The 13,412-nt window shown below is 41.2% G+C and overlaps 1 protein-coding gene across 4 annotated transcripts in view; it reads left to right on the forward strand.

The window, feature by feature from the left end:
- The first annotated feature begins 2,296 nt into the window (after positions 1 to 2,296).
- The window catches only part of GCC2 (GRIP and coiled-coil domain containing 2), a 62,291-nt gene continuing 51,175 nt past the window's right edge, over positions 2,297 to 13,412 (forward strand). Inside the window, exons 1-4 of one of the 4 annotated variants that reach the window (XM_031008188.3) lie at positions 2,297 to 2,480; positions 2,833 to 2,889; positions 4,229 to 4,313; positions 5,603 to 5,670. In XM_031008188.3, coding sequence (XP_030864048.3) covers positions 2,475 to 2,480; positions 2,833 to 2,889; positions 4,229 to 4,313; positions 5,603 to 5,670 — 216 coding nt within the window. In that variant the 5' untranslated portion in view covers positions 2,297 to 2,474. Of the gene's footprint in view, positions 2,490 to 2,827; positions 2,890 to 4,184; positions 4,314 to 5,602; positions 5,671 to 13,412 lie in introns of those variants that run through there. The other 3 variants (XM_031008186.3, XM_031008189.3, XM_055378355.2) reach the window with 3 other exon arrangements.

The raw sequence follows: 13,412 nt of genomic DNA on the forward strand, positions 1-13,412 counted from the left end.
TTTTTCTAATTCTGCAAATAAGGTAAGTGGTAGTTTGATAGGAATAGTATTGAATCTATAAACTGCTTTGGGCAGTGTGGCCATTTCAATGATATTGATTCTTCCTATCCATGCGCATGGAATATTTTTTCATTTGTTTGTATCATCTGATTTATTTATTTGTAGAGACCTTTCCTTTCCCTTGTTAGTTGTATTCCTTGGTACTTTATTCTTTTTGTGGCAATTGTGAATGAATTCACTTGTGACTTAGCTCTCAGCTTGACTGTTGTCAATGTATAGGAATGCTATACATTCTGCACAAATTTCTGCACATTGATTTTGTATCATGAGACTGCTGAAGTTGCTTATCAGCTTAAGAAGCTTTTGGGCTGAGACAATGGGGTTTTCTAGATATACGATCATGGCATCTGCAAACAGGGATTTTGGCTTCCTCTCTTCCTATTTGAATGCCCTTTATTTCTCTTTCCTGATTGCTGTGGCCAGAACCTCCAATACTATGTTGAATAGGAATGCTGAAAGGCCATCCTTGTCTTGTGCCAGTTTTCTTTTTTTTTTTTTTTTTTTTGAGACACAGTCTCACTGTGTCACCCAGGCTGAAGTGCAGCAGTGCAATCTCAGCTCACTACAACCTCCACCTCCCAGGTTCAAGAGATTCTCCTGCCTCAGCCTCCCAAGTAGCTAGGATTACAGGCATGCACAACCACAACCAGCTAATTTTTGTATTTTTAGTAGAGATGGGGTTTCACCATGCTGGCCAGGATGGTCTCAAACTCCTGGCCTCAAGTGATCTGCCCATCTTGGCCTCCCGAAGTGCTGGGATTACACGCGTGAGCCACCACACTCGACCTTGTGCCAGTTTTCAAGGAGAATGCTTCTTTAATAGCACGTGCTGCCATAAAATGTCGGTGGCTCTTAGGAGATCTTTTCTTCAAATGTTGTCTGCGGCAAATTTTTCTACTCCAGTAGGAAACTTGCCCATTTTATACCATTGCACAATGTCCAGATTTATGGACATTTTCTCTAGTCATCTCATTAAGAGAGAGATTTTTACTTCAAGTTGGAAAACTCTTCCTCCCAATAGATGTGTACACTGTTACAAGTAACCGTAAACCCCAGTGTTAACTGGATCACTTAAAGGGAATTTCTGACTCACCGATAACTGATCAGACCTCCAGCTTCATTCCTCCGGGGCTGCCTGGGCTCTGCTTTTTTCCTCTTAACAATTTTGTCCTCAGGCTGCTTTCTACCATAGCGGCAGATGTCTGCCAACAGCAATCAGGGCTGTATGTTTCTTCAATCACATCCAAAGAAAGAGAAAATATTATCACTAAACCAAAATACTAAACGGAAGTCTCAAACCTTCTGACTGTACATCTTAGGTCACACACCACCCCTGAACCAATCCTACAAACACCATAGGTGATACACACTGTCAAAGAAAAAGAGTAGATGTCCACAATAGCTGTTTTTTCTCGTTTATAACACTTCTTTCACCTAGTAATAATCAGCTACCATTTACTCGATACATACTGTGGTGCTGCCTCTTCAACCTTTTGGCCATTTAAACTACAGGAAACTGGGTTATCTTCAGGTTACCTTAGTTATGGGAGTGTATGGAAAACATTAATGGGAAGGTGAAAGCGCAGCAAACCACTTCAGCAGTTAACAGAAAGGCTCTCAGAGCAGTGGACCGCCAATCAGGACACAGCAGCAGCTCTGGGATTCGACCACAGATTCTCTGGCGTGCCCTTGGGGAAAGGGTGGCCTCGGGCCCCCTACTCTACAGAGTCTCCTCCCACGGCTGCCCAGCTCCCTGGCCGACTATCTTGCCTCCACCACATCACCATCAGTACCGGGGGGCTGCAGGGCAGAGCTGTCCAGGGACCTCCTCACAGCCTCCAGAGTCAAGAAATGCCTCCTCAGGGAAGCCCTCTACCGCATCCCTGACCTGTGAGTCACGGAGCTCCCGGGCACCATGCTGGCCACAAATGCCTAAGGAGCCCCCCGGAACCAGCTGTGGGTCCCGCAGGCACTCGCAGGCTAGCGGACACCTTTGGAGGACTGAGGGACCTGTCCTGCAATCCAATGCTCTCCTCACTCTCACAAGATTTTACAGACGTGGAAACCGAGGCCCGAGGCCCCAAGGGGTAATCGGCCCGCGTTCCCATGCCCATAACCGGCAGTGGCGGGACCCACACCTACTCTGTGACCTGCAGGCCCAGGGGTCGAGCCCCAGGTAGAACGTCTACACGGACTCCGCCCTTAGCGCCGTGCGGGGAACCTTCTCCCGGACGCAGACACGGAAGCGGAAGTGCTGCCGAGCTGTAGCTATGGAGACGTGGGGGGCGGGCCGCCCGGAGAGCGCGACCTTTGACCTGCAGTAGAGCCTACGTCAGAGGCTGGCGCAAACAGAAGTGCAGCGGTGGCGGCGGCTGGTTGCGGGCCGGCGGCGGGCTGGCGGCGGGCTGGCGGAGATGGAGGTAACTCAGGTCGGGCCCACTGCCTCCCATCAAGCCTTCGGCGCCGCGATTTGGGATGTGGGAGTGGGCCCGATGGGAGGGCGCGGTAGTCTCCCTCTTGGTGCCCCGAAGCCCGCGCTGCCGTCGCCTCCCCATCTTTCGTAAACTCCATCCCTGGGGGTTACCTGCCCCGTAGAGCCCGTTTGTGTACGAATTGCCACAGCGACCGCCTCCGTCCGCCCTCATTCTCTGTCTCACGAGGCTTTCCACCACTTGATTCCATAGAAGGTTTTTCCCTGTAAGGGTTCTACGCGTTCTGTGTGGAATTAGGAAAAGAGTTCTTCTGACACCTGGGTTTGATTTTGTTTTGCAGGATCTTGTTCAAGATGGGGTGGCTTCACCAGCTACCCCTGGGACCGGGAAATCGAAGGTGAAGAGAATACTTGAATAGCGGGCTTCCTGAAGAGTGGAAGGGTGATGAATTGGAAAACTTTGGCATGGGGAAGCGGGGCGCTGATTTTTTTTTTTTTAAATAGCCTTGCTCCAAGGGATCTCAATTTTAGTGTGCGCAGTCGCCCATTTCCTGTTTCTCCCCCGCCCACCCCGATATAGAAAGACTTTTTGTTTACTTCCTGCTCCTGGTTAGCACTGCTGGGAGATCCTGCTATTTTTCGAACATAAAGCAGTCTAAGAAGGTTTATATAGTGTTGTAGTGGAAGGAGCAGTGACATAGGGTAGGAATCAAGGGATTCTGATCTGTGGGCTCCAGTTTCTACATTGCCAAAGAGTTTAATTAGTCCAGTTTTATGGCCCTGTACAATGTTTAACATTCAATCATTCTAAATGATAGTGGTTTATTGCTAAGGTTTATTGTGTGCATGCTAAATTTCTGGCGCTTGCCTAACCACTCAGTTCCTTCGTTTAAGCTTCATGATAACCATGAGATAGGTACTGTTGTTACCCTCCTTTTACAGATGAGAAACCTGAGACCACAGGCTTAAGCAATTTTCTCAAGTGGTAAAGCTCAATTTTTTAATTAAAGCCTGAGTGTTACCCGGTTCATCTTGCTGCTGTAATTATGCTTAAATTTTCTTGTGACCAAAGACTTGCAGCCTTGAATAGAATGAAATAATTTTACAGCTCCAAGGAATTTTAAGTAGCATTAGCTCCAACCTACTGATTTTACAATTAAATCAAAAGCTAGCAATGTCAACCTGTAACATTAGCTATAAGAGGATATGGCCTGGTTTTTACGTTTCATAGTAGTTGCATAACTAATTTTTAGTAGTTGCATAGCAATTACAGAATTGACGTTGCATTTGCTGATTTTAAAAAATGTGGCCGGGCGCGGTGGGTCACGCCTGTAATCCCAACACTTTGGGAGGCCGAGGCGGGCGGATCACCTGAGGTCAGGAGTTTGAGACCAGCCTGGTTCCAATATGGTGAAACCCCGTCTCTACTAAAAATACAAAAATTAGCGGGGCGTGGTAGCGGGCGCCTATGATCCCAGCTATTTGGGAGGCTGAGGCAGGAGAATTGCTTGAACCTGGGAGGCAGAGGTTGCAGTGAGCCAAGATCGTGTCATGCACTCCGGCCTGGGCAATAGAGCGAGACTCTGTCTCAAAAAAAAAAATGTGGAACAAAGTATGCGGTTGGCATAAAGATTTATTCTGTAGAATGTTTTTGTTTTCTAGCAGACATTGTTTCTTTTTTGTGGTATACTAGAAACATGAGTTATAACAAGATGGTAACATGACCACATCTTTCAGCTGGAAACATTGCCCAAAGAAGACCTCATCAAGTTTGCCAAGAAACAGATGATGCTAATACAGAAAGCTAAATCGAGGTGTACAGGTATTGGGTTGAAAATACTCATCTTGATCACAGTCTCTTTAATCGTGGTTTAAAATGGTAGTTTTTAAAATAATGCATTGGCTTGTTTTTGTTTGTTTTCCAGTGATCCAAGTACACCTTAGTGTAGTAGAATCTGTTATTTAACATTCTAAAAATTTACCTCTGATTTCTAAATTATTCCCACATCTCTAAACCACAGTGACTTTTGAGTTGTTAAAGTCAGGGAGGAGGATTTTTAAAGTTTGTGTAAGTTAAGTGTGTTTTTCCTTCATGTAGACTTTAGATTCTTCTGAGTTCTGAGTAAAGTGTTTTTTCAAGAGAAGTCAGTTGAAATGTTAGAGACAGAAGATAAGCCCAAAGAGATGGAAAGCTTCCTCAATTAAAATAATAAAAGACTTCCATTTATAGATATTGAAGTATGTTTATCTGCTGAAGTTGATTGATTCCCTATTCAGTTTTCTTTTTATTCCAGAAGGAAAAAGATCTTAGCATCCTTTTTTTTTTCAGTATATGTACGTGAGCTCTTGAATTTCCAGTGACTTATAAATATTAACTGCTTAGCCTAAAAGCTAAGACTTATTTTCTATTAGAAAAGATAAAAGTATGTCTTGGGAGTTTGGATCACCTTGCAATGAAGAGAATAATTTATTTGGAAAGAAGTTCTAGGCCTGAGATCTAGGCATTTGCTAATGAAACACTTAGATTAACATTTCTTTTCTCTCTGTCTCTCTTTTTTTTTTTTTTTTTTTTCAAGATGGAGTCTCGCTCTTCTTGGCCAGGCTGGAGTGCAGTGGCACAATCTCGGCTTACTGCAACCTCCCCTTCCCGGGTTCAAGCGATTCTCCTGCCTCAGCCTCCCGAGTAACTGGGACTGCAGGCACCCACCACCATGCCTGGCTAATTTTTGTATTTTTAGTAGAGATGAGGTTTCACCATGTTGGCCAGGCTGTTCTCGATAACGTTTATTCTTAATATGTGATTGTTGCTTTAAGGTTATATAGTAAGATGTACTTACAGGTGAAATAATATGATGTCTGGGGTATGCTTGAAAATTATCAGATGGATAAGAAAAGCACTGAAGGAGGAAGTGAGTACAGGTTGGGAGGAAACAAAATTGGCCATGTAATGCTGAAGTATAGTGATGAGTGCAGAGATTAATCATACTATTCTGCTTAAATATATTCTAATTTGCAGATTTTTGGGGGGGTTTGTGATAATGTACTTATCAGTTTCCCAGTAATTATGTTCTTTATTTCTGAACCGGAGTCCTTTATTTTTTAATTGTTTAGAATTGGAGAAAGAAATTGAAGAACTCAAATCAAAACCTGTTACTGAAGGAACTGGTGATATTATTAAGGTAATTATTACGTTGGGAAATGTCTAAAGAGAAATAAAATTTCCCTGAGGATTGTCAGTCTGCTAGAGGCTATCTGGCTTTCTGTCTCTGTTCTACTTCCTCTCTGCCTTGATTGTTTTTACCTATCTGATTCACTGTAAGAAGAGTGGGTTAATGACCTCTGGGTCTCTTTCTGTTCTGAAATTATTATTCTACTCTCTTCCCACGTATTTTCTTTTTTCTTTCTTTTTTTTTTTTTTTTGAGATGGAGTCTCACTCTGTCACCAGGCTGAAGTGCAGTGGTGCGATCTTGGCTCACTGTAACCTCTGCCTCCCGAGTTCAAGCGATTCTCCTGCCTCGGCCTACAGGCGCACGCCACCACGCCCAGTTAATTTTTGTATTTTAAGTAGAGACGGGATTTCACCATGTTGGCCAAGATGGTCTTGCTCTCTTGACCTCACGATTCGCCCGCCTCAGCCTCCCAAAGTGCTGGGATTACAGGCGTGAGCCACCACCCCCAGCCCATGTTTTCTAATTATGGTTGTTACCTCATTCTCTGCTCTTCCCCAGCCCCCTGAAAACCTGGCCATGCTCAGGACTTAAGTGATTTTAGGTGTGCAGTATATAATCTATAGATAGATCCATATCCCTGGACATGTCTACTGACCCAGATCTCACAGTTGTGTTTCCCTCTCACACATTTCACTTATCAAACTCAACCAAATTGCTTCCCTTGGTTAGACCAGTGGCACCACAGTTTTTTATACCTTTTGACTTTAGAGACACTTTAACTTCTCTGTTTCCTTTATTCTCTATATGTGTCAGTCACCAGAGACCTATTATAGCTTTAAGATATTGTTCCAGTTTATCTTTTTTCTCTCCATTTCTATGGCTTTATGTTAAACACATCAAATACTTAACCTATTTCAATAAAAACCTCACTGGGTTCTCTTTCTCTTTTTAGTCTTATATAATACTGCCAGATAACAAAATATTGTTTTTATTCCGCTTTTAAAAACCTGAGTTGCAGGCCAAATGCAGTGGCTCACACCTGTAATCCCAGCACTTTGGGAGGCCAAGGTGGGAGGATCACTTGAGGTCAGGAGTTTGAGATCAGCCTGGCCAGCATGGTGAAACCCTGTCTGTACTAAAAATACAACATTTAGCTGGGCGTGATTGCCCACACCTGAAATCCCAACTACTCAGGAGGCTGAGGCACGAGGATTGCTTGAACCCAGGAGGCAGAAGTTGCAATGAGTTGAGATTGAGCCACTGTACTCCAGCCTGGGCAACAGAGCAAGACTCCGTTTAAAAAAAAAAAAAAAAAAAAAAGGTACAAAAAATCTGAGTTGCTTATTCTTATTTCCGCTCCCTTAATGCTAACAAATGCTTTTTCATTCCCTCACTTTCATTCCCCGCCTTAGGCCAAGCTTCTGTAAAGTTTCTTTTACATCTCAGAGCTCTGAAATACTGTTTTCACTGCTTTTGCATAATATCCGTTGGTTATATATTTATTTATTTTTATTTATTTATTTATTTTGAGACAGAGTGTCGCCTTGTCGCCCAGGCTGGAGTGCAGTGGCTCAATCTCAGCTCACCGCAAGCTCCGCCTCCTGGGTTCACGCCATTCTCCTGCCTCAGCCTCCCAAGTAGCTGGGACTACAGGCACCCGCCACCATGCCTGGCTAATTTTTTGTACTTTTAGTAGAGACAGGGTTTCACCACGTTAGCCAGGATGGTCTCGATCTCCTGACCTCGTGATCCACCTGCCTCGTCCTCCCGAAGTGCTGGGATTACGGGCGTGAGCCACTGCGCCCAGCCTGGTTATATATTATCTTATTTTCTCATCAGTGGCTCCCCACTTGTGAGCAGTGAACTACTGAGGGACTCCCAGAGAGTTATTACAAGGGGTCTTTAAATCCATATGCATGTCACAGTATCATTTTGTTCTTTATTTAGTTACAGTGTATGAAGCTAGAATGATGTGCACAAATGTCATTTCATTTTATAATGTACTGTTTCATTTAAGTATTACTGAGTTCACAGTAGTCTTCTTTGTATTTAGTCATTATATGTTTTCTTAATCCATGATAGCCACAGTACAACTATATGGTAATTAAGGAAGAAGGTCGATAACACCCAGACTGCCTGAGTCAGGCTTTCAAATCCTTGTTCATCTACTGACCAGCTGTGTGACCTTGACTAAGTTTCTTAAATTCTTTCTATGATTCAGTTTTGTCATCTGTAGAACAGCGATAATAATACTTTCTGTTTGTAGGATTGAGGTACAAACAGGATTGATGTAGAAATGTAGGATTGATAAGGTAATATATCTACTGCACATAGAACTGGGTTGGTCACATAAGTACCCAATAATTGTTAGTTATCATTGTTATTACTACCATGTATTATTTCTGGGGGATTTTTTTTTTTCTTGAGATAGGGTTTCTCCCTATCGCCCAGGCTGGAGTGCAGTGGCGTGATCTCTGCTCACTGCAACCTCTAGAGTGTTAGAAAACACTCTAGAAAGTTTTTTATCCGTTAACTCTTATAATACTTTTTACAGAATTGCATTTCAGAATAAGAACATTTAAATATCTACCTGCTGTTTCCTCCTTATCACTCATCAATGTATTCTCCGACTGTCAAAACTACTCCTAAAGACAAGATTAGAAAATTTCAGCCAGGCTCGGTGGCTCACATCTGTAATCCCAGCACTTTGGGAGGCTGAGGCAGACGGATCACCTGAGGTCAGGAATTGGAGACCAGCCTGGCCAACTTGGTGAAACCCCATCTCTACTCAAAATACAAAAATTAACCAGGCATGGTGGCACGCGCCTATAGCACAAGCTACTCGGTAGCTGAGGCAGAAGAATCGCTTGAACCGAGGAGGCAGAGGTTGCAGTGAGCTGAGATAGTGCCACTGCACTACAGCCTGAGCAACAGAGTGAGACTCCGTCTCAAGAAAAAAAAAAAATTCACCAAGTTAGCCAACTTTACCTTTAAGGTTTTTTTTCTTTTCCTTCTTTTTTTTCCCTGATCCATTATATTTATACGTATTCATGGGGTACATGTGGAATTTTGTTAAATGCATAGAATATATAATCATTAAATCAGAGTATTTAGTATACACACCCAGGTATTTATCATATATATGTGTTGGGTACATTTCAAGTCTTCTGGCTATTTTGAAAAATATTTATCTTTCCCTGTCTTAGATTTTACTTAACATAATGACCTCCAGCTCCATCCATATTCCTAGAAATGGTGTGATCTTATTCTTTTTTATGGGCATATAGTATTCCATTGTGTATATATACCACATTTATCCATTCATCCTTTGATGGGCACTTAAGTTGATTTCATGTATTTGCTATTGTGAGTAGTGCTGCAATAAACACAGGAGTGCATGTATCCCTTTGTTATATTGATTTCTTTTCAATGACTACCAATATTGGGGTTTTTGGATTGTATGGTAGCTCTATTTTTAGTTTTTTGAGAAATCCCCAACTGTTTTCTTTTTTTTGAGACGGAGTCTTGCTCTGTCGCCCAGGCTGTAGTGCAGTGGCACGATCTTGGCTCACTGCAAGCTCTGCCTTCCAGGTTCACACCATTCTTCTGCCTCAGCGTCCTGAGTAGCTGGGACTACAGGCGCCGACCACCAAGCCTGGCTAATTTTTTGTATTTTTTAGTAGAGATGGGGTTTCACCATATTAGCCAGGATGGTCTCGATCCCCTGACCACTTTGGGAGCCAGCCTCGGCCTCCCAAAGTGTTGGGATTACAGGCATGAGCCACCGCTCCTGGCCTGAGAAATCCCCAACTGTTTTCTGTAGTGACTATACTTACCTACACTTCCACCAACAGTGTAGAAGAGTTCTTTCTCCACATTGTCATCAATATCTGTTACTTTTTTTCTTAATAGCCATTCCTTATTGTGGTTTTGATTTGCATATCCCTGATGATTAGTGATATTGAGTATTTTATCATATACTTCTTGGCCATTTCTTTGTCTTTTAAGAAATGTCTATTCATGTCCCTTGCCTATTTTTTAATGTTGTGTTGTTTGAGTTCCTTGTATACTCTGGATATTAGTCCCATATTGGATGAGTAGATTGCAAATATTTTGTCCCATTTAAGAGGTTGTCTTCTTCATGCTGTTGATTGTTTCTTTTGCTATGCAGAAGCTTTTTAGCCTATAATCTCAGCATTAAGGGAAGCCATGGCAGGAGGATCACTTGAGCCGAGCAGTTTGAGACCAGCCTGAGAAACATAGCAAGATCCGTTTCTACAAAAAAATATAAATTAGCCAGACATGGTGGAACATGCCTGTAGTCCCATCTTCTTGGGACGCTGAGATAGGAAGATCACTTTATCCCAGGAGGTTGAGGCTGCTGTGAGCCATAAACACACTTACTGCACTCCAGCCTGGGTGACAGAGGAAGCCCTTACATAAAAAAAAAAAAAAAAAAAAAAAAAAATTTAAGATGCCTTTCAGTTTAATGTGGTCCTATTTGTCTGTTTTTGTTGCCTGGGCTTTTGAGATCTTAGCCATAAAATCTTTGCCTAGACCAGTGTCTTGATGCATTTGCCCTGTGTTTTCTTCTTCTAGTTTTACACTTTTGGGTCTTATATATAAGTCTTTAATCTATTTTTGTTGATACTTGTATCAACTAAATGGTGAGAGATAGGGACTCACTTTCATTCTTCTGCATATAGTTACCTGGATTTCCTGGCACCATTTGTTGAAGAGGGTGTCGTTTGCCCAGTGTGTGTTCTTAATGGCATTGTCGAAGATCGGTTGTCTATAAATATGAGGATTTATTTTTGGATTCTCTATTTTGTTCCATTGGTCTGTATGCTTGTTTATATACCAATACTTTGTTGCTTTGGTTTCTATAGCCTCGTAATATGTTTTGAAGTCAAGTAGAATGATGCCGCCGCTTTATTTTTTAACTCAGAATTTCTTTAGCTTTTCTGGCTTTTTTTTTTTGTTTCATGAAACCATTAGGATTCTTTTTTCTGTTTCTTTGAAAAATGGTGTTGGTATTTTAATAGGGATTTCACTGAACTGTACATTAGCTTGGATAGTATGATCATTTTAACAATATTCTGTGAGCATGAAATGTCTTCCTGCTTATTTGTGTTCTCTTCAGTTTCTTTCATCTGTGTTTTTGTAGTTTTCATTATAGAGATCTTACACTTCTTTGGCTTTTGTTTGAGCTACTGTAAAAGGTGTTGCCTTCTTGATTTCCTTTTTTAGCTATTTTATTGTTGGTATATAGAAATGCTACTGGTTTTTGTATGTTGAGTTTGTATCCAGCAACCTTACTGAATTTATCAGCTCTAAGAGTTTTTTGATAGTCTTTTGTCATCTGTAGAGAGGGACAGTTTAACCTCCATGTTTCCAGTTTGGATGTCGTTTATTTCTTTCTCTTGCCTAATTGTTCTGGCTAGGACTGTCAGTCCCATGTTGAATAGTAGTGGTGAAAGTGGGCATCTTTGTCTTCAGTTCTTAGAGGAAAGATTTTCAGCTTTTCCCCATTTTTGTGTGATGTTAATGTGAGTTTGTCATATGTGGCCTTTATTATTTTGAGGTATAATCCTTCTGTGCCTAGTTTGCTAAGAGTTTTTATCCTGAAGGGATGTTGAATTTTATGAATTCCTTTTTCTGCGTCTAGTGAGATGACATATGACTTTTGCCCTTTATTCTGTTGATGTGATATGTCACATTGATTTGCATATATTGAACCATCCTTGCATCCCTCGAATAAATTCATTTGATCATGGTGTATTATCTTTTCAATGTGCTGTTAGATTTGGTTTGCTAGTATTTTGCTGAGGATTTTTGCATTGGTGTTCATCAGGGATATTGCAGGGATATTGGTTGTTGCTTTCTTTTTTTTTTTTTTTTTTTTTTTTTTTGCTGTGTCCTTGTCTGGTTTTGGTATCAGGGTAGCACCAGCTTTCTAGAATGAGTTAGGGAAAATTGCCACCTCTTCAGTATTTTGGAGTAGTTTCAGGAGGATTGGTATTAGGTCTTTATACATTTGGTAGAATTCAGTGTGCATCCATCTGGTTCTGGGCTTTTCTTTGTGGGGAGACTTTATTACTGATTCATTCTTGCTACTCATTATTAATTTGTTCACGTTTTCTATTTTTTCCTGGATTTTTCTTTGATAAGTTGTATGTTTCCAGAAATTTATCCATTTCCTCTAGGTTTTCCAGTTTGTGAGTGCATAGCTGTTCATAATATTCTCTGATGGTCTATTTATTTCTATGAGAATGGTTGTAATGTCTCCTTTTTCATTTCTGATTTTATTTAGGTCTTCTTTTTTGTTGTTGTTAGCCTAACTAGTAGTTTATCAATTTTGTTTATCTTTTTGAAGAACAAGCTTTTCATTTTGTTGATCCTCTGCCTTTTTTAAAAGTCTCTATTTCATTTAGTTCTGCTTTGATCTTTGTTAGTCATTTCCTTCTGCTAATTTTGGGTTTGGCTTGTTCTTTCTGGTTCATTGAGGTAAATCATTAGATTGTTTGAAATCTTTTTACTTTTTGGATGTAGGCGTTTATTGCCATGAACTTACCTATTCATGTCCTGCTTTTGTTGTATCACACAGGTTTTGTGATACAAAAACTCACATAGGTTTTGTGATACAAAAGCACTGCTTTTGTTGTATCACATAGGTTTTGGTATGTTGTAGTTTCCATTTTCATTTGTTCCAAGAAATTTTTTGATTTTCATTTTAATTTCCTTATTGACCCATGGTCATTTGAGACCATGTTATTTAATTTTCATGTATTTCTGTCACTTCCAAAGTTCCCCTTGGTACTGATTTCTAATATTCCATTGTAGTTCGAGAACATACTTGATATGATTTTGATTTTTAAAAATTTGTTGAGAATGATTTTGTGGCCTAACATATGGTCTTTTCTGAAGAATGAATGTTTCATGTGCTGTTGAGAAAAATATGTATTCTGCAGCTGTTGGATAAAATGTTCTATAAACATCTGTTAGGTCCATTTGGTCTAAAGTCCGGTTTAAATGCAATGTTTCTTTGTTAATTTTCTGTCTAGATGATCTGTCTAATGCTGAGAGTGGGGTGAGTTTGCCCAGTACTATTGCACTGGAGTCTCTCTCTCTCTAGATCTAGTAATAACTCGCTTTAGGAATCTGGGTGCTCCAGTGTCAGGTTCATATATGTTTAGAATTGTTACATCTTTTTGCTGGTTTGATTCCTTTGCCATTAGATAATGACCTTCTTTGTCTTTTTTTTTTTTTTTTTTTTTTTTTTACTATTTTTGACTTAAAGTCTGTTTTATCTAAGTATAGCTACTCAGGAGCCTGAGGCAGAAGAATCGCTTGAACCCGGAGTGCAGAGGTTGTAGTGAGCGGAGATCACGCCGCTGCCAGGCTGGAGTGCAGTGGCCCAATCTCGGCTCACTGCAGTCTCCGCCTCCCGGGTTCAAGTGATCCTGCCTCAGCCTCCCAAGTAGCTGGGATTACAGCCGTCTGCCACCATGCCCAGCTAATTTTTTGTATTTTTGGTAGAGACGGGGTTTCACCATGTTGGCCAGGCTGGTCTTGAGCTCCTGACCTCAGGTGATCCACCCGTCTCAGCTTCCCAAAGTGCTGGGATTACAAGCATGAGCCACCGTGCCTGGCCACTAAATAGATTTTCTAATCCTTTTGTTCTCTCTGCTCATTTGGTTTCTATTTGCATGGAATATCTTTTTCCATGCTTTAACTTTCAGTCTGTATG

Source organism: Gorilla gorilla, chromosome 12, assembly GCF_029281585.2.
Source record: "Gorilla gorilla gorilla isolate KB3781 chromosome 12, NHGRI_mGorGor1-v2.1_pri, whole genome shotgun sequence".
Taxonomy (NCBI): Eukaryota; Metazoa; Chordata; class Mammalia; order Primates; family Hominidae; genus Gorilla; species Gorilla gorilla.